General features: G+C 40.7%; 1 protein-coding gene across 1 annotated transcript in view; it reads right to left on the bottom strand.

Moving 5' to 3' along the window:
• Window positions 1-21,004, bottom strand: part of kif26ba (kinesin family member 26Ba) — a 168,754-nt gene that overhangs the window by 7,204 nt on the left and 140,546 nt on the right. The window contains exons 12-27 of the mRNA XM_061964360.2: window positions 19,676-19,847; window positions 18,150-18,455; window positions 17,896-18,072; window positions 12,565-12,697; window positions 12,203-12,455; window positions 12,016-12,117; window positions 11,779-11,906; window positions 11,502-11,681; window positions 11,124-11,413; window positions 10,215-10,737; window positions 9,094-9,995; window positions 8,790-9,022; window positions 8,557-8,706; window positions 8,163-8,389; window positions 5,306-5,571; window positions 4,924-5,074 (exon numbers count right to left, since the gene is read on the bottom strand). Coding sequence (XP_061820344.2) covers window positions 4,924-5,074; window positions 5,306-5,571; window positions 8,163-8,389; window positions 8,557-8,706; window positions 8,790-9,022; window positions 9,094-9,995; window positions 10,215-10,737; window positions 11,124-11,413; window positions 11,502-11,681; window positions 11,779-11,906; window positions 12,016-12,117; window positions 12,203-12,455; window positions 12,565-12,697; window positions 17,896-18,072; window positions 18,150-18,455; window positions 19,676-19,847 — 4,193 coding nt within the window. The remainder of the gene's footprint in view (window positions 1-4,923; window positions 5,075-5,305; window positions 5,572-8,162; window positions 8,390-8,556; window positions 8,707-8,789; window positions 9,023-9,093; window positions 9,996-10,214; window positions 10,738-11,123; window positions 11,414-11,501; window positions 11,682-11,778; window positions 11,907-12,015; window positions 12,118-12,202; window positions 12,456-12,564; window positions 12,698-17,895; window positions 18,073-18,149; window positions 18,456-19,675; window positions 19,848-21,004) is intronic.

Raw genomic sequence — 21,004 nt, 5'->3', positions numbered from 1 at the left:
ATCTTTATATATCTAGAAAGGGTGGTCCGAAAGAGGTAGGCATTTTTCGGAGGTCTCCAGAAGGTTACAGATACAAGAGTGTGTGCGTGTGTGCGTGCGTGCGTGCGTGCGTGCGTGTGTGTGTGTGTGTGTATGTGTGTGAGTGAGAGAAGCGAAGTGAGGTGAAGTGAATTATATTTATATAGCGCTTTTCTCTAGTGACTCAAAACGTGTGCCTGCATGTGTGTGTGGCGGGACAGCAGAGTGCCGATAAAGAGCGATGGCTCAAAGAAAAACAATGACGAGGTGTAAATAACGCTAAAGGCCCAAAGAAGACGAGAGAAGGGTTTTGCTATGGTTTAAAAGTGAGGTGAAATGTTTGCACTGTCAGATGAAGCTGGCGTTGCACAATAACACTACATCAATGATGCAGCATTGTCAGAAATCATCCTGCATATTTTAGAGCAGCAGACAAGCAGAAACAAAGTGAAATTCTATTTTGGTAGCTGACGCTATTTTATATGTTTGACTTGCGTAACGATTGTTTTATTCAAACACATGTGAGGACGTGTTGGCATCTACAGTTTGTATGTTAATGCAAACCATTTGTCTGTCATCATTGTTGTCAACATCAGTCCTGTGAATTTTTTTTTTAACTCAAGTACCCCCTATTTAGAGCAAAGCATTTTTGGTTGAAAAAAAGAGATAAAGAAGTAAAATACAGTACTATGTCATCAGTTTCTGATTTATTAAATTGTATAACAGTGCAAAATATTGCTCATTTGTAGTGGTCTTTCTTGAACTATTTGGAAAAAAAGATAGGTTTTTATTTATATTTATAAAGGATTTTTGAATTGTTGCTATTTTTAGAATATTTTTAAAAAATCTCACGTACCCCTTGGCATACCTTCAAGTACCCCCAGGGGTACGTGTACCCCCATTTGCTCTAAGTGACACCTTTTCAAATATGCGTGTGTTAAATTGTCGAATACATTGTCACTCAATTTATCATACTTTACCAGAGTCGTTTTGTTTAGTTTGGTTCTGTGTTTATTAGTTTTAGTTTACACAGGCTTTTTTTTGTTTTACTTTTTCCACTTTTTTAATATGAGTAATGTTTAGTGATGCTCCAATGGCAGAAGTGTAATTTCAATGCTATGTGCATTTACAAGAAGATATAATAAGCGTCCTGACAACATCCTTGTTAATTAGTAACTATTTCCTTAAAAGACATGTTAAGGAAAGTGTGTTTTATTTGATTACTCGATTAATCAAACAAATTAATCGATAGTTCTATTAAACTTATAATTAGGCTAGACGCATTACATTTTCATCATTCATTTTACAATTTGTATGGCTAACAAGAATGTTAAAAGATGCATGTGAAAGTTAATTTAATTAGTTTTTACACTTTTTAACCCTTTTTGCACTTTTATGACAGACACAAAGATACCTGCAAAAAGCCTCCCTTTCCACTTACATGCCACGTCTTCGTCATCTGTCATCAAAGGGTGAGCTATTTTGTTTTATTTTAGTTTAGTGTTAATATACTTTGGTTTGATCTTCTTTATACAATCACTTAAACTCAAACCATTGTCTGTACAGTTAATACAAGTTACTTTATATGATGGTGACAGTTTATTTTATTTCCAATATTTCTTATGGGGGGAAAATGGTTTCCATTGCACTACATGTCTAAGGTCTATCAGCATGTACGTGTGCAATTTTGCAGAGAATGTTGGTCAAATTCCTGACAGAATGATTGCTTTCTACCAGATGATGTGACGTATAGAGGCGTGAAGTAAAAAAATGTCAGCGGTGTCAAATGATGTTGCGATCCAATGTCAATGTATTTACTTCCACTGATCCTGGAATGAATGTTTGATCATGTCATCAAGGGCTGTGCTGTGTTGATTGACAGTCTAGTCAGTGCTTATGGGTTTTCTCCTGCACTCCATCTTTGTAACGAGGCTGTGATGTCCCTCTTTATGTGACCGCGCTGACAATCTTCCGATCACGTCCTGCAGTCCACGTCTGTCCTCGTTCATCCGAGGAAAAGCGGCGCATTAGCCGCATCTACTTTGTGACCCCTGTTTTTGTTGCCCCCACAATGAACCCTCCAACGAAGTCAAATTGACTTATCTACTGCACTACTTTTCCTTTCATTTGTCGTTAATGTGTAAATGTTGACATTAGCAGCTAGGCTCAGGTTCATCACCTGTAAATGTTGGACAAGTTGACCCTCACACTTTAATCTAGACAACCCCTGATTTCCATTCATACTTTACCAGACACACGCTAATGCCATCTTATACAGCAGTGTACTAGGAAGCAGCCTAAAAAATATATTTTTTATGTTTTTTTTAGTTCACTTTTTTGTTTTTTCGATGAGGAAAAAGACTTGAGGAAGTAAACTCCAGAAAATCAGTTAGATAGCAAGTAGCACGGTATTATTTTTGCGATTAGAACGTACTCTAAATTGAAATTTCAAAAGAGTTTCTAAATTGTCGCAGATTGAAATCCTTGTTAAATCATGATTATTGTAGTTTGTCTCTGTGTTAGATAAGGATTTAAGTACAGTAGTACCTCAACTTACGAGCTCTTAACGCAAATCACTTGTATCTTAAATCATTGTTGCCACTGAAATGAACTCAAATCAATTTATGCTTGCCCCCCCCCCCCCCCCCCCCCACACACACACACACACACCACCATCACCACCCTTTTAACATGTAACTTGCATTTTAAAAATAAGAAACAATACAATAGAATGTATTACAATTACATTAGTTTTTTTTTGTTTTTTTTATTAATAATGTACAGCAATTACCTTGGAGAGTTCAAGCTGCTACGTCAAACACACCATCAGCAGCGTTTCCATATTTTCATGACAAAATGTCTGCCATTTAGATATTATTGTATCACCCTTAGCTGACTGTTATGGTGCAGACTAGCAATGATGCACTCAAATTGCCTCACCAAGTCGAGTCCACACACACTGTCATGTTTTTGATGATTGATTTCTTTAATTCAATAAATATCTTCCATTTCTTCTCAGTTCTATCCTTCACACTCACTTGGTTTCCTCCCGTGATTGGAAAAACAAAGTTATGTCAATCTTTGGGTATAAGCTAATGTTAGCGAGTAAGACCTGATGTTTGGGTCAGATCTTAAGGGCTTCGCTGTTGCGTTTGCTACGCCAACTAACGGCGGGGATGTTTTTGATGCAACTTAAAGCAAAACAAATAGTCGAGAGACAGCTCTTACCTCAAAACACTCTTTAATTTGGGGAACTCTTAAGTTGAGGTACCACTGTATCTTGAACTTGAAGGGAAAATATTGTGTGTAAGTGTAATTTATCCTACTTCATGTTTACTGGTTGTTATTTTTAACATACATTTCAGTATTGTTTTTTCAGGCAACAGTACAGCAATGAAAAAACAAGCTACAATGATAATAGTATGAGCATCAGTGTCCAAAGACCGGCCCGGGGATCATTTGTGGCCCACTGCTATTTGGTTTTTGTTGGGCTCACAGAATATTCCAAAATTAAACACTGCCCATATCATAGTGCAGGAACATGATCAACACACACCACTGTTAATATTAACTACAGTTTTTTATTTAGTTTTAGTCATCTAAATTAATTTAGTTTTAGTCTAGTTTCATCAACAAAATTACACAACTTTTTACAGTAAATTTAGTCGACTAATATATAAAGTGTAAAAGATAGGGCCTCTTTAAAGCAGGGGTCCCCAAACTACGGCCCGCGGGCCGAATCCGGCCCCCCAGCATCCAAAATCCGGCCCATAGGAAGTCCCAAGTAAAAAAAAAGTTTTTTATTTTATTTTTTTAATCTTTCCTTTCTAATCCATTTTCTACCGCTTGTTACTCTTGGTGTCTCCTAGCTGCTCAGGCAAATCATATTGTCTAAAAATGAATTTTCCCATCGATAACGTGACAATGTTAAATGTTGACAAACATCAATGTTAATTGATGTTAAATGATAAAACGGATTATAAGGACACTGTATATATGTATATATACACATATATATATATACAGCCTGGCCCCCGGCCTAATTTTTTTAACCCAATGCGGCCCCCGAGTCAAAAAGTTTGGGGACCCCTGTTTTAAAGTTTATTTGAAAGCACCTTTATTTAGACTATCTGCAAAGCATTTGCTTAACATAAAATGAGTATGACCTTGTGGTCAGGAATGATGTAATTATTCATTTTTTGCTGCACGGGTAAATAACAATATATATCTTTCAGGCACGTTTTCTATTTTTTATGCTATGTCTCTGGCAAAGCAGGTAGAGTATGTATGTGTGTTGTGACACGGAGTTATGATGCATGCCATCATTCTAATTTGTTTATGAGGTCAGGAGAACCGGAAGTAGCAAATACACATAGCTTTAATTTACAGTTGTGTAGATGTCACGATCGATGATGACTCGCATGCTGATGGCATCATATAGCGTCACAAATAAAAGGTGTCCTCTTCACTTTCACCCAGGTGTACATATATTACATTGTGGAACATGTTAATTCCATATATTATTGTTTTGGTGGTAAGAAATCAAACTTCCTCATCTCACAAGGGAAAGCATCCGATTGGCTCTCCTTCGTAACTAACCGTACTTCTCTGTCATACATTCCGAACTTGCCCCACCCTTCAACAAAACCGAATCAAATATAATTGGAACATGAACATTTTCATCTTGTTTTTATTCGGCGACAAAAATGTCAGGTAATTTTGTCATGTTTTGGTTAACATGCCTTTGTTTTGATTCGTTGTGGTCTTATTTTTATCAGGGGAAAATAGGTTGATGACGATAACTAAAACGAAATTATTAGTTAACAAAATTAATACTGCCGTACACACACACACTTTTTTTTATTTTTATTATCGATTGCCAATTAAAAGCGTTGCGACACTTACACTCTGTGGTCCAAGTGTGCGGCTCCAGCATCAGGTACTGTTTGGTTTGTTCCAGCTCTTTCTTCAACCACTGGTACTTGGATCGGACCTCGCTGATGCGCTGTTGACGGTGCTCCAGAAGGCGAAGTTTACCACTGACGTACACCGTCTCCTAATACACACAAACATGCAAAGTTTTGGGAGTATTAATCCACAGTGGACTGCAGAAGATGTACTCGTTCATGTATCAAGTAATTGAGATCCCCCTCAGAGACTGCCTCCATTGTTGTTTAACTTTGAAAATAATTTGACTTTTTGCACAATACATTGCAAGTTAGTTAAATATGTTTAATGAGCTGAACACGCATGCAGAGAAAATGTTCCTATGCTGTTATTGTCTCACTTTGGCCCTGCCTTTGTCCCTCCTCTTCTGCAGGCGCTCCACGTCGTCTATCTCGTACACCTTGATCTCAAAGGTCTCCGTTGTGGCCGCTGTACTTCGGACATTCATGGGAGCAGGCGGCCCCAGAGGCCCATCTACCCAGCAGGCACCTGGGCTTGAGGAGGAGGATGACGAGGACGTTATGGGCTGTTTATTGGAGCGGTGAGGAGACGAGGAGGTGGAAGAGTCCAAGGTCAGTGCAGGGATAAGCCGACGACGCTGGAGACCTAAAAGAATAATAATTGGTGGATAAGTGTCCGGTTACTCACACTTGTTAATTTTGATTAATCACAAGTTATTATTTTAAATATACTTAAAAAAAAATGTCATCCAGGAACATTTTGTTAAATGTTGTACTTGAATGCATGTCATTGATTGTCTCAGAACTTTCCAACAGTGTTTATCTAAAGTCCAGTCAGGATGTATTTTGAAGTGAAATTTGCCTTGGAACAGAATAGTTGGAGCCTCCTATGTAAATATATATTGATGTGTGTGTATATATATATATATATATATATATATATATATATATATGTATATATGTGTATATATATGTATGTACGTATGTACATATGTATGTATATATATATATATGTATATATATATGTATATATGTATGTATATATGTGTATATATATGTATGTACGTATGTACATATGTATGTGTATGTATATATGTATATATATATGTATGTATATATGTATATATATGTATGTATATATGTATAAATGTGTATATATATATGTATATAAATATATAAATGTATATGTGTATATATATATATGTATGTACGTATGTATGCATCTATATATGTATATGTATATACATATATAATCACATATATATATATAGTCACATATATATATATACATATATATATACACATATATATATACAGTATATGTTTGTGCATATATGTATACATGTATGTGTATACATGTGCATATATATGTACATATGTGTATGTATATATATATATGTGTGTATATATACTGTATATATATATATGTATATATACATACATATAAATGGAGGATGGAGGCAATAGAGGAGTTATTTTAATAATGTTTTTAGTATTAGCACAGCACTGAAAGATCGAGTGGAGACATTTGTATGTCATTATGTAGTTAGAAGCAGCCACATGGAGAATTACACTCCGTCACGTGGAAACGGTACATGTAGAGAAGAAGGAGGGAGATAATGTGCACGATGAGACATGGAATAAAAAATGAACAGGAGGAGTGAATCCAATTTAAGTATTAAAATAGAAATGTGATGAACATTTGCTGCCATATTCTCAACTCACACTTTGGACTACACACTGGACAAATTGCTATTACTTAGTGACTTTTTAAAGCTTTATGTCTCAAGAGTAGTCGTCAAAAGGTTCAAGAACAATAAGCGTAAATCCAAACACTGAGAAGGTTGATCCAATAGAAATCAATAATCGGAGATTGCGCTGCCTTTTTATGCACATATCCATCGTCATGCATAAGCAGTGGAGTGTAGTTTGGCAGGCACATTAAGGCACCTGTGTAATGTTCTGGTGAATGTAGATTCATTATAGCCAGCAGCAGCAGTGCCCCGCCACCATTTCACACATGGATGGTCGAGGTCACCTTTCCTATACCTGCAAACACAGCTTTCTCACGGCACAGCAGACTGTCTTTTTATTTCTACTTTCTTCTCAAAACACTTTGTCACAATGTGGACTTTTACAGCTTACGATCCATCATTTGCAGTGCCCAGTTGGTTGGAACATGCCAGAAGTGCTGAGTGAGCATGTTAGAAACAAAAGTGCAAAAACCTTTGTGCTGTACCACATTCATTCAAACAAACAAACAGCCAAAAACAAATCCAACTTTTTAGAAAAAGGCGGAAAATTATGAGAGAAAATGTATGTAATATTCCGAGAATATTAGCAAAATATTCACGTGTCTCAAAATATATTTAGATTTTTCCAGTTTAGATAATAGGACTGTTTTTACATAAATTAAGGACGTTTTTTGTACAGCACACTATATTATTATCTGTATTGGCATTTAAAGCAAAGCAATGTACTGCTGTGACATGTTCATCTGGGAATTAAGAAATCAATAAATAAAAATTTTAAAACATACTCGTTTCCTCATAAAAGTACGATGTTATTCTTTTAAAATTAGAGACATTGGAACATTATTATTTTAATAATATAACTTCTCTTGTAATCCTGAAATATTCATTGTTATTGTTCTAATTGTATTTATGTATCAATAATTAATATATTATTATTATATGATAAACCATTTTATTTTAATTGTATTTATGTATCAATAATTAATATATTATTATTATATCATAAACCATTTTATTTTTCATTGTGGCCCTAACAACCAATTTTTAGTTTGTTATGGTACCCTTTACAATAGGCCAAATGCTTTGTAAACTTAACCCTTCACTTGCAAGTAAAATGACTTATATATATATATATATATATATATATTTTTGCTGTATTTGTTTCATGTTTCATAATTAATAATTAGGGCAAAGGCCTGTGGACAATACTTGCCATTATTCTCCTTTGTAATATGCCCCTCCCTGATGGTTCTTTAAATTTACTGTGAATGTCGTTAAAAAGGTAATTACAGGAAGCATTAGCTAGAGGCTTTAAAATTGTAGACCTTACAAAGGTCAGTTCCCCATTATTGTATTGCGATAAAACACAAAGGCCAACATAAAGAACACTATTTCAGTAATGAATTAAAAAACAGGCGTTTTCTTAAATCAGACAAGCTTAACACAAAATTTAACACAATATTAACTTCAATTGAAGACTTACCTCCCAAATGTCCAGTGTTGCTCCTGCTCTTCTTGTTGCTCTTGGAGCTGCGTCTGGAGGAGGTGGTGGCCGAGCTGTGCTCACTGACGGAGTCTTGAGCTGAGGAAGTACTTCCAGTGTTCTCGCTGCTGTCTCTCAGCATGCTCTCATAGCCACTGCTTCCCCCGCTGTGATAGAACAGGGCAGTCTTCCCCATGGCCGGGGGCAGCTCTCCACTCAGGACGCTGCTGTTAGAAGCCAGAAGTAGGAGCAGAGTTCCGATCTATGTTGGCCACACTGTGTTGGATCTAAGACAACTTCTTCTTCAACAACCGAGAAGATGTCAATGTGCCACTGATTTAACCTATTGTGGTTTACTACGACCTGAATGAAGGAGAATCAATTGTTCAAATACCTGTTGTCGCTGGCATGGCCACTGCTGCAGCGATGGGGTTTTCGTGGAGCAGTGATTTTACTGTAGGGAGAAGGAAGAGTTTGGACAGATGTAGACCTCTCCTCCCCCAGACCACCTCCAGCAGCACTTCCTGTGACATCGATCCCACCACTAAGAGCAAACAGGAAGCATTTTAACAATGTATGACATAATGTACAATGAAAAACCTTTTGAGATACAAAACTTTGGCCCACCCTGCACCTCCAACCCCTTTCTCCTCCCCTGTGTCGGCGCCAGCTCCTTGGGAATGATTCCTTGAACGTGAGCTTGCACTTCCTTGGAGAAGCTCTGAGATACGACCATTGACAGCTCGCAGTGGCAGCTTGGCAGCTAAGTTTCCCGCATGACTGCGGCTCAGAGACTGTGTCGACCAGGATGTAGTAGAGGGTCCCTGCTGCTGCACTGGACACTGAATGGGGGCCTGGGGCTGAGGACAGAGACAACAAGCTTAGGTTTGGAAGTTTATTGTTGTGGTTTTGAATGCAAATGAAGTGATACCTTTCCATTAGGAGGCAAGCTCGAGCTTCTACTTGAGGCCTGGCTCAGAGACTTGGTAGAAAAGCTGAGAGTCTTGGTGCTGGATGCAGACAGACTTCTGGCTTTAGGACTGCTGGTCATCAGCAGCTTACTGACAGCCGAGATCTTTGACTGGCCACTGGATTTTGCCGGCGACTGTGGAGCGCTGCTTGGACCTGGATTTGCTCCAAAATTGTTTCCAGATGAAGAACAGACCGATCCTGCACGGGTGAGGCTACGTCCTGTACGAGACATGTTGCCGTCACATTTGAGTCCACCCCCTCCTCTTTCTAAGGAGAAACAGTCATAGTGGTGGGAACTACTGTGGGCTCGACCCAGAGAGTTAGTTCTGCTTGCAAGTTGCTCCAACTTGGCACTAAAAAGTTTACTGCTGTCTGTGCTGGGACCTCGTGGTCTGCTGCCACATCCAGATCCCACCATATCATCTGTAGAGCTACCCAGCATGGAGACCCCATGAAGGTGTTGGTGAAGTGGACTGACTGCCCTGTTCCGCAGATCAAGGCTGGACTTACGTACAGGAGGCAGAGGCGGGATCCCTCCCTTCTTGTGGGAGAAAAAACCCTGTTTGCCAGTCGATCCCCGGCGGTCAAGTGTGGCACGAGGACTGCAGGGAGTTGAACAGGTGGCACCGATAGTCTTCTTGTAGTCCCCTGTGTTGTCTAAGCCGTCATGGCGGTTCAGACGATGCCAGCCACGAGGGAGACTGGCAGTGCGATGGATTTCTGGGTTGTAGTTATCAGTCAAAGCCGCTCCTTGGACTAGTATACCAGCAACCATTTCACAACCATCCACCACTCTCTTGAAGGAATCTGGAGATGATACCACCTCTCCGCAAGAACTACATCCCCCTTGATCTTCAACTGCTGACAGAAAAATGAACAATCCGGTCAAAAGATTTTAATCCACAGCCAAAGGACAATGCAGATACATTATTAGAGAGGCATCACAGATACTTAATTAAGGACTAACAGTGAAGAAAGTATTTGTCACCACTTTACAAAGTTATGTTGTCAACTCTACTAACAAAAAAAGAACATGCCCTTGCAAATCTTGCTTGGGCCTTGGCAAGTTTACTTTCTTACCATCTCTGACGAAATTTTGAAGGTTCCCATTTCCAGCTGCTGGCTTCTGTCCTGAATAGCTGTCATCCACATCCCGCTTCAGCCAGGGGTCCTCAAAGCATATCTCACCGAAGAAAGTAGCTAACGGGAGTGCGTTCATCACAGTGGGCTTTGACGATGAGCAGCATATACTAGCTACACATGTATGAGTACTGATCGGGGTCTTGAAAGTAGGGAGGTTCCCAAGTGCCGTTAAAGACTGAATGGTGGTCTTAGCCATTGATGGAGGCAGTTTCCTCAGACTGTCTTTGGTTGGAGTTCCTCTCTCTTTTTCTGACAGTTCTACTTCAAGACTTCCTCTTCTCAACCCTTCCAATCCGCAAGAGAAGTTCACTTCAGCCAGGGCTTCCCCTTGCTGACTTTGGGACAGGCTGAAGCTGTGGAGGGACTGATCCGCCTCACTGCACATACTCAGATCACTCATCCAGGAGGAGATGGGGGACACGAAAGCCTCCCCCTCCATGCGCAGCTTGGCCATCGCCACCTGTAGGGGATTAAAAAGGAAAATCGACTCCATAAATGTGCGAGAAGGATCATTTTGTCCTCAACTGTTTAATCCTCATCTTTTGGACTGGGCAGGACCACAAATTCATGTTTATTTGGTATATTTATGCTAGTACATGTGGAGAATGACATTAATTAATTAATCTGGGTTTGGGCTACACCTTGCCTCCAACCTCGGAGACAGTTTGAGGAGGGCTCTTTTTTTGTACCCAATGCACAAATTAAGGTCCATGTAAAGACAAGCTTGGACAAGATTTCCACAGAAACACTTTTGTAGAACATCTTCTTTGAGTAGTAAAAGCTCTTTTTAGCTGCAACTATCACGAGGTATCCAAACCTAAAACTGTGTGTTTCAGTCCCACTAACCTCTGCCTTAGCCACCACCTCTGTAACCCCACAGCTTATTGGAGTCACGTGATAGTTCTCTGCAGCTCCGTCCTGCACAGAGTCTGTGAGAATTGCAGAGGCATGTGAGTCTGAAGCAAGGGCGTCCACGGAGCAACCATCGCTATTAAAGCTGATGATGCTCATTGGACGACAGGTCAGATTCTGTGTCGCCATGAGAGCTGCAATGTGGAAGTCATCCTCTCCTCTGCTATCCCCCGTGTATACTAGTACTTCCTCACTGAGCAGGTGAGGTCCAACTGGCATGGATGCTGCAGTGGACAAGACAGGAGTTTCTTAATTTGGGCTTTTATTTCCAAACTAGTAGGTTAAAGTCATTATACGAAAAGTTCCACCCACCATCCCTGTGTGTATCCAAAGGTATGGGTGGGACTTCATCATCGCAAAGTGTTTCGGCTGAACCCAAGCTGGCAGATAGCGATGGAATGGAATCTTTGACTTGGGGACTCATACCCACAGGAGAAGTTCTAGACAGTGGGCACTCGGTGGAGGAGCGGCCACTGTCTGCAGCCAAACTGTCTGAATTGTGGGAAACACGTTTGATTATAAGAATGGTAATTAAAGGAAATCGTCAGCCAGTTAAATGGAAATTAGAGTATTATTTTGGGAGTCATACTGTCAGAGTTCAAAGATTCTGTGATTTGTCCGTCCTGAGCCAAAGTGTGTGAAGACAGTGGGGGGGTCGCTGGTATCACACACTTCTGAGTGTGCACTTTACACCGTTGTGAAGGCGACAATGGAGGCCTGCAGACAACACAGACTGTAATATTTAACATTATAATAATCATTTTAAAGATGGTGTCTTTACTGAGAGTAATTGTCCTTGGTCAACATGATTATTGATGAGCTATACCTGTATTCTGAGGTTTTAGTCAGACTGGCGATGCCGAGGCGTGGTGAACCAAGTGGGCGTGTCTTTGCTTCAGCGTTACCTCCCATGGTCAGACTTTCATGACTGTAGGGACAAGGATGAAAAAATTAACTCCTTAACTTCATTTAGTTAATCACCAAGGTGTTCTAATATTTTGCTTTTGTCTCACCTGTCATGCAGGTGCGAGGCCTTGGCCCTGTGCAGAGGGTTAGAGGTATTGCTTCCCGTGACATTCCAATTCCCTGCAATGAGGGCCGCAGTACCGGAACTCTGAGCCAGACTGTGGATCATGCTCTGGGCCAGCTCAGCCTCCTCCACCACCTCCTTGATGTCCTGCAGCTGCTGGTCGTTGGTCTTTCTCCTTAATGTGGCTGTCGAGGGCGAAGACAGCTGGAGTACATTTCCTTGAGTAGGTGAAGACCCTGAGATTGAGTTTGTTAAATTGAAGCAATTTTGAATTTATCTTAGTATGGAGTATATGTATAGATTTATTGAATATGAGTATTGTTGCATTATAATGAAGGAATGTACCTGTTTTGGCTTCGGTATCTGTCGGAGCAGCAGAGTCAGGCTCAGCAGGAACAGCTGAGCCCGGGAAAAGCAAGCACGGATCTGTGGAACCTAGTTTACTGGCTGGAACCTCCTCAAAGGGAAACTTGGTCACCTTAGCGGAATAGAGGACAAAAACAGATTTAACAGTTCAACAACAGAGAATAACACTTATAAACCCTTTTTTGGATTAATTTGCCTTTGGGGTTAACTAGAACTCACTAAGGAGAGAGGCAAGGTGTCAGTGCAGAAAGGCAAAGGTTAACATGGCGGAAACAGCGCTGCCCCCTGGCATAAACACTCTATGCCAAACACACAAGGGGGGCGGGAGTGGCACATGGTTATGGCCACCCATCACCCCAGGCTAATCAATAATGTGGTTGTCATGCTCTACAGGTGCTTGCTTGTTCTACTTTGATGGACTGAATTACCTAATGGATACAATTATACTTTGTCTGTGCTAAACTTCTATATAGCAGTAAGTCTACATGTCCTTTGTAATAGTTTTGCTTCAGTTTAGCAGCATATAGGCAATTGCTAATTTAGCATTGCGTGCTTTTCAAGTTTATATTTTGGCCGAACGGTTTCCCCAAGAATGAAGTGTCTAAAAACATGTTTTTTTTAATTTTTTTGCCCCTTTATTGTGTTTTGTTTACTTTTTAAATTAATGTCAAAGCAGCATGGCAGTTTGGAAGTGGCTTCACTGCGGTAGGCGCTATCAAACACTTTTATTCCCACCTTGGAACTATATCAACCTATTTTTTTTCTATCTTTTTATATAAACTTTCGAGATTTTGTATGAAATAAACACATGATTATTGCAAATATTGGATTGAACTGAATTGTTGTTGTCATTTGTAGTAGCCCTGGGAAGAAAGATAAGCTTTATGTTGACCATGTTATATCTATAGACTCCTGGAAAGTGTATCAGGGAAGTCTGAAGTCATAGAAGAACAAATACTTTTCTGACATGATTACAAATAATATTAACAAAAACTACTGATTCTGTTTTAAATGTACCCCAAACAAAATTCTTAGAAACTTGGCCACAGGTCCGTGAAAAACATCTTAACCCTGTTAGCGGTACGTTTGACACCATCATTTTTCTCCCATCTTTTGACCCTTCTATTTTTGTCACATTTCCATTCACTTTCAACCAGTTAGAGCCGCTGTCTCTGTCGTCGCTCAACAAAATTATATCATAGCTCAAATCTGCCTGACTTAAAGTCTCCTAGTCTGTTCAAGCATATGTCTGGGTTGTCATTGGCCCCCACAGCCAAGAAATCATAAATAGCAGTTGTGCTTCAGGAATTGTTCCACATTACTTTAAGCGAGCTGTTGTGGAGCCTCTGCTCAAAAAACTCATTTAGAGCCCTCTGTTTTTTTTAGACCATTTTGAAGCTTCCTTATATTAAAAAAAAAAAATACCAACAGCTGTACTTCTAAAATTAAAGTCTAATCTTGATTTACATGCTATGTTTTAATGTTGATTCTGCCTTTTTGATTATTTTATATCTTGCTGCATTAGACACAGTAGATCACGCAACTCTCATCAGTCGCTTGAAATCATGTGTGTTTTTAAAGGCCTACTGAAATTAATTTTTTTTATTTAAACGGGGATAGCAGATCCATTCTGTGTCATACTTGATCATTTCGCGATATTGCCATATTTTTACTGAAAGGATTTAGTATAGAACAACGACGATAAAGTTCGCAACTTTTGGTCGCTGATAAAAAAAAGCCTTGCCTGGCTAGCCTTGCCTTGCCTAGCGTGACGTCACAAGTTGAAAGTCTCCTCACATTTTCCCATTGTTTACACCAGCAGCGAGAGCGATTGGGACCGAGAAAGCGACGATTACCCCATTAATTTGAGCCAGGATGAAGGATTCGTGGATGAGAAACGTGAGAGTGAAGTATTAGAGTAGAGTGCAGTGCAGGACGCATCTTTTTTCGCTCTGACCGTAACTTAGGTACAAGGGCTCATTGGATTCCACACTCTCTCCTTTTTCTATTGTGGATCACGGATTTGTATTTTAAACCACCTCGGATACTATACCCTCTTGAAAATGAGAGTCGAGAACGCAAAATGGACATTCACAGTGACTTTTATCTCCACGACAATACATCGGTGAAGCACTTTAGCTACGGAGCTAACGTGATAGCATCGGGCTTAACTGCAGATAGAAACAAAAGAAATAAACCCCTGACTGGAAGGATAGACAGAAAATCAACAATACTATTAAACCATGGACCTGTAACTACACGGTTAATGCTTTCCAGCCTGGTGAAGCTTAACAATGCTGTTGCTAACGACGCCATTGAATCTGACTTAGCTACGGACCTCGACAGAGCTATGATAAAAACATTAGCTCTCCACCTACGCCAACCCTCATCTGCTCATCAACACCGAAGCTCACCTGCGTTCCAGCGATCGACGGAGCGACGAAGGACTTCACCCGATCATCGATGCGGTCGGCGGCTAGCGTCGGATAGCGCGTCTGCTAAAGTCCTTCTGGTTGTGTTGCCGTAGCCAGACGCTAATACACAGATCGCACCTACAGGTTTGTTCTTTGCAATCTCCATTGTTCATTAAACAAATTGCAAAAGATTCACCAACACAGATGTCCAGAATACTGTGGAATTTTGCGATGAAAACTGAGCTTTTTGTATTGGATACAATGGCGTCCCAATACTTCAGTTTCAACCATCGACGTCACGCACATACGTCATCATACCTAGACGTTTTCAACCGGAAGTTTCGCAGGAAATTTAAAATTGCACTTTATAAGTTAACCCGGCCGTATTGGCATGTGTTGCAATTTTAAGATTTCATCATTGATATATAAACTATCAGACTGCGTGGTCAGTAGTAGTGGGTTTCAGTAGGCCTTTAAGAGGCAGACCCTTAAACTTTTTTTTTCCTTTAATGTACAGGGTGACCCCAAAAAAGACCAGGACCCAGAAGAAATGTGTTAAATCCTAAAAAGGACCTTTAAATTCAGTCTGTGTACAATCATTCCCCAAAGTTTCAGTTATCATGGTTACTTTGTATAAAATTCATGTTGTATAAAATTCATGTTCTTGTAGAAGCATTTAAGTCCCATCTTAAAACTCATTTGTATACTCTAGCCTTTAAATAGCCCCCCTGTTAGACCAGTTGATCTGCCGTTTCTTTTCTTTTCTCCTCTGCTCCCCTTTTCCTTGAGGAGGGGGGGCACAGGTCCGGTGGCCATGGATGAAGTGCTGGCTGTCCAGAGTCGTGACCCGGGGTGGACCGCTCGCCTGTGCATCGGCTGGGAACATCTCTGCGCTGCTGACCCGTCTCCGCTCGGGATGGTGTCCTGCTGGCCCCACTATGGACTGGACTCTTACTATTATGTTGGATCCACTATGGACTGGACTCTCACAATATTATGTCAGACCCACTCGACATCCATTGCTTTCGGTCTCCCCTAGAGGGGGGGGGGGGGGGGGGGGGGGGTTACCCACATATGCGGTCCTCTCCAAGGTTTCTCATAGTCATTCACATCGACGTCCCACTGGGGTGAGTTTTTCCTTGCCCGTATGTGGGCTTTGTACCGAGGATGTCGTTGTGGCTTGTGCAGCCCTTTGAGACACTTGTGATTTAGGGCTGTATAAATAAAGATTGATTGATTGATTGACTTTCCAAAATATTCTCCAAATGGGATCTGCGGCATTGGAAAAAAACTTGAATATGTCGCACAAAATTGACAGCAATGTTGTCAAGTACTCAAACACATTCCTCTTTGGGATTTTAAAAATTAAAACGTTGCTCAGGCCCATACTCTCTGAACTTCCGAACGCAGTCAAAAATTCAGCTTTTTGATGCAGCACGACCCAAACTTTTTCTGAAAATTTGGTTGCACTACAGTTCAGCCATCTATTTACCGCAACTTATCCGAGCCCTGGTCCCGAGGGCAGCAGTCTGAGCAGAGATGCCCAGACTTCCCTGTCCCCGGCCACCTCCTCTAGTTCCACTGTGAGGAGACCGAAGTGATCCCAGGCCAGCTGTGAGACATAGTCCTCCCAGCGTGTCCTAAGTCTGCCCCAGGTCCTCCTCCCAGCTGGACATGCCCGAAACACCACACCAGGGAGACGTCAATTCGCTCCCTGTACAATCAAAGCAGGAGTCTGGTTCGCGTTGCCGGTAGCAAGTCAGACATGCCCACAGTGAACGTTGGACTCCGCCAAGGCCTTTGTCGCCAGTCCTGTTCATTATTTTAATGGAAAGAACATCTAGGCACTGTCATGGTGTAGAGGGTTTGGAGTTTGGTGACCTGAGGATTGCATCTCTGCTTTTTGCAGATGATGTGGTCCTGTTAGCTTCATAAGGCTGGGACCTTCAGCGTTCTCTGGGGAGGTTTACAGCCGAGTGTGAAGCTTTTGGGATGAGGATCAGCACCTCCACATCTGAGGCCATGGTTCTCAGTTGGGAAAGGGCGGACCGCACCCCCCCGGTTGGGAGTGAAGTTCCACCTCAAATGAAGGAGTTCAAGTATCTCGGGGTCTTGTTCACGAGTAAGGGAAGAATGGAACATGAGATTGACAGTGATGCAGTCACTGTACTGGTCTGTTCGGGCCTTCTGGATTCAGCGCCCTCTTCACCTGTCAGTCTTCGTTCCCACCCTCACCTATTGTCGCGAACTTTGAGTAATGACCGGAAGGACAAGGTCGCGAATACAATACAAGAAATGAGTTTCTTCCACAGAATGTCTGGGATCACCCTCAGAGGTAGGGTGAGAAGCTCGGTCATCTGGGAGAGGTTCAGAGTAGAGCCGCTGCTCCTTCAACTACTACAATGTATGGTTTGTTGAAGTAGACCTCAACGCAAAATGTTATTTGGTTGACCTAGACATGTTTTAGTTAATTATTGTTGCAATATTTTATGTACAAAGTTGTAAAATGAATATTAACAGATTCATTTAAAGATTAGTGGGTTCTGTTTTTTTTGGGTGACCCTGTATTTAAGTTTTTAAATGTATTGTTTCCTATTCTAGAGTCTAGAACAGAATCAAGACCGTGTCTAGTCTAACCCGGCTTTTGAATGTGTATTTTAACTACTGTGCAGCACTTTGTGAAATTGTATCTGTTTTTAAAATATGCTATGTAAATAGTGAGACGGCCCAAAATCAGTGACCTTTGACCTTGCGGATGTGCAAAGGTTCCCACAAACGGATTCCAACATCTTTAGAAAACTATTTCCAGAAAAGTGGAAGCAGTTATATTTTGTCATTCTAATACTTGAATTAGTAATACTGTGGTAGTATACATGACTACAGTAGTTTTCTGTACCTCCTCACTGCCATCAATGCAGTCCAGTCTCTCCTGCAGCTCAGCAAAGGTGTTACACTTTAGGCACTCGGCCCCCTCCTCAGGCACGGGGGCTAAAGACTGTCCCACTAGGGATTGTGCAGGCTGGGGCTGAAATGGACCTTCATGCTGCTCCTGGCTCTCTGGCTCTGGCTGTACCTGGTGAACCAGAATTCATTCGTCAGTCCTATTATCATCCATTTTGGATCTAAGCTACTGTAAATCTAAATGATCACCTGACTCTGATGCTGCGCCTCTGATGTTTTAGCCTGCAGCAAGGCAGGAATTATGGGCACAAACTCTGGCGGACCCTCATTGTCTGTCAGCTCTCTGTCTGACACGGCGGCACCGTTGGGGCCCACATAGATGACCGTGTCGCATGACTGCTCACTGCTGGAGTACTCATCCGGGTCGCTGGACAGGCGCAGCAGCGGGAGGTCCGATCCAGGGTCGCCACGGTTGTGGAAAGACCGCAGGTGGGTGGGGCGGCGCATGCGACCTTCCTCGCAGGAGCTCTCTCCTCCAGAGGAGCTGGAGGTGTACTGCTGGGACAATGACAGTGACAGACAAACACAACATATTTCATGTGCCGTTTACAGAAGAGTAAATTACAGAAAAAAAATCTATGATGTTTTGAATTGAAACATATACTTTTAACAAGAATGCAGAGTTTACACTGTAACATTACATCTTTAAAAGATTTGGCGAGTGGATTACGCTAACTTATTTTCTATGAGATGTTTTTTTTTTAGAAATAAAACATCCATTTTCTACTGCTTGTTCGTTTTGGGGTTGCGGGGGGCTGGAACCTATCCCAGCTGCACTGAAGGCGGTGTACACCCTGGACAAGTCGCCACCTCATTGCAGGGCCAACACAGATAAACAACATTCACACTCACGATGCCTAATTAATTTATTCTTATTAACAAGAATAAAGTAAAATGTCTGTAATTATGAAGGTTCATTTGTGTCTTTACTACCAGAGTGTTTTCACTCCTAATTACACAAAAGTAAGGTATTGTGAATTTTTTTTACATTAAATTATGCTGACGATTTAATTGAATAAAAATGTGTGAGCAAAATGGCTTGTAAAACTACAGTGTTTTTTAAAATTCAGTTTCTAAAAATCATATTTATATGTCACATGAATACAAACTTGAGACCTCATTGGCTGGTTCTGAGACACAATCCATTGCTCCTGCCTTAATTTACCAGAAGTGGGTCTTGAGTTTTGAAGCAATGAATATTTCTGCAGTGAATTTTAAAACACACGCAATTTGCTCACTGTTTTTTATTCTGTGAAAATGTCAGCATAATCTTATGTAAAAAAAAAAAAATCAGTTCACAAAATTCAAATGCAACAAATTAAGTCACATAAATTCAGTGTAAAAACAACAAAGCTTTGGTAATAAGGACACAAAGTAGCCTTAATAAAACTTGGTAACTCAAATACAATTTTTGGTGTTGCCATGCAGAATTGATGGGATCTCTGCTCTGGCATCATTTGTGCTCCCCAGCTCTATAAGGAGTATCATTGCCGCTAGCGAGCTATGCCGTTTCCTTGGCAACTTAGGGCGGAAAGCTCCACTGCCCCAAATAGTAAATAATGAACAGAGTAATATGGCATAACTCAATTATGGGATACATCCATTTCAATATGTAATCGCTGTAGTAACAAGCTTTTTTCACCGCAGCGCCACATGCTGGCCACTCTGAGACCAAATTATCTACCATGCGAATGGACCGTTTCACTAAAACTCACCACGGTTACTTTATTTTTTTTCTTTTTCATACGGAGGACCCGGGATGCGAGCTGGATGGTGGAGAGACTTTCCGAGAAGTCTCCGGGAGAGGCCGAGATGTGAGCGATCATGGTGGTGCGGCAGTTCATGTTGCCAAGCGACTCCCTTAGCAACATGGTCAGCTTGCTGTCCCTTGAGAGCACAAAGGTATGACCAATCAGATGATGTCACATGAGGGGTTAAGAAATGCATCAATAAGAAAAATAATTGAAATGTTTTTTCACACTTTATTATTAGAAAACAGATGATCTTTCTCCCAAAGCAGACCAAAAAGAACACGGTACACTAGAATCATTCATGTTTTTGTGTCTACATTAGGTGCATGTGTACACGCGCTGGGCCCTGCACACAGCTTTGTTCCCACATATCTCATGCTGCTGTCCCTCTTACTTAAAAAACACATAGCCTTTGGGCTTATCTCTTGAAACACACACTTCTTCAGTCTTGACCTCCTCTTTTTACTCCGTGTGTTCCTCCTCTCTTTCCCCCCCCCGTTTGCCGCAGCAGGCTTCACCCAAGCCTCCTCGTCCATCTCTAAACTCCCTCTCTCCCTTTCTCTGATGTATTCATTAACACTCATTTAAGAGCAGGGCACACTAAATTAGTGTACATATTTTAGTTCTTGTGTACGTGTCATGTATACAAAAAAATAAGACACGCTGTGGGGTCACATGAATGTATTTGTGGATGAAAATTTGGCAAAACCTCACTGTGTTTTTGTGATGAACACAGTTAATGGTGGTGCTGAGGGCTGTGAATCTTTGGGCACCAAATAATTCGATTCGATTCTTGGGGGTAACGATTAGATTTAGAATCGATTCTCCATTTAAAACGCTTTTCGATTAAAAATATATACTTTTTTTTAAATAATATTGGATGCCAGTTCTATGATTAACTACATTCCTCCATAAAATAGATAAACAGCTCTGATCAATTTCTATATTTTTTAAAAGAAAACTGATTTTGTTTGATAAAATGCTACCCAAACATTTAATAAAGTCGAATACAAATAAGGCAAGAAGAGAAGTATCTAACGTTTTTCTTTTCTAAGGTAAATCTGTAGAGCAGATACGGGCATCTACATCAACAATAGGATTTGCCTGAGTAGTTGGACAGGCCAGATTGGAAAAAAATAGCATACTGTATTTTTTTAAATCAATAAAAAAAATGTTTTTTTAACGATTAAGAATCGTTACAAATAAGAATCGCGATTAATCTGAAAATCTTTTCTTTTTGACACGCCGAGTGTTGCTGTTGTTAAACCCCATAAATCGGATTGACTGATCCCC

The sequence above is a fragment of the Nerophis lumbriciformis genome, linkage group LG06 (genome assembly GCF_033978685.3).
Source record: "Nerophis lumbriciformis linkage group LG06, RoL_Nlum_v2.1, whole genome shotgun sequence".
NCBI lineage: Eukaryota > Metazoa > Chordata > Actinopteri > Syngnathiformes > Syngnathidae > Nerophis > Nerophis lumbriciformis.
The sequence above is the reverse complement of the archived record's forward strand: the minus strand, read 5'-3'. Positions and strand labels throughout refer to the sequence as shown.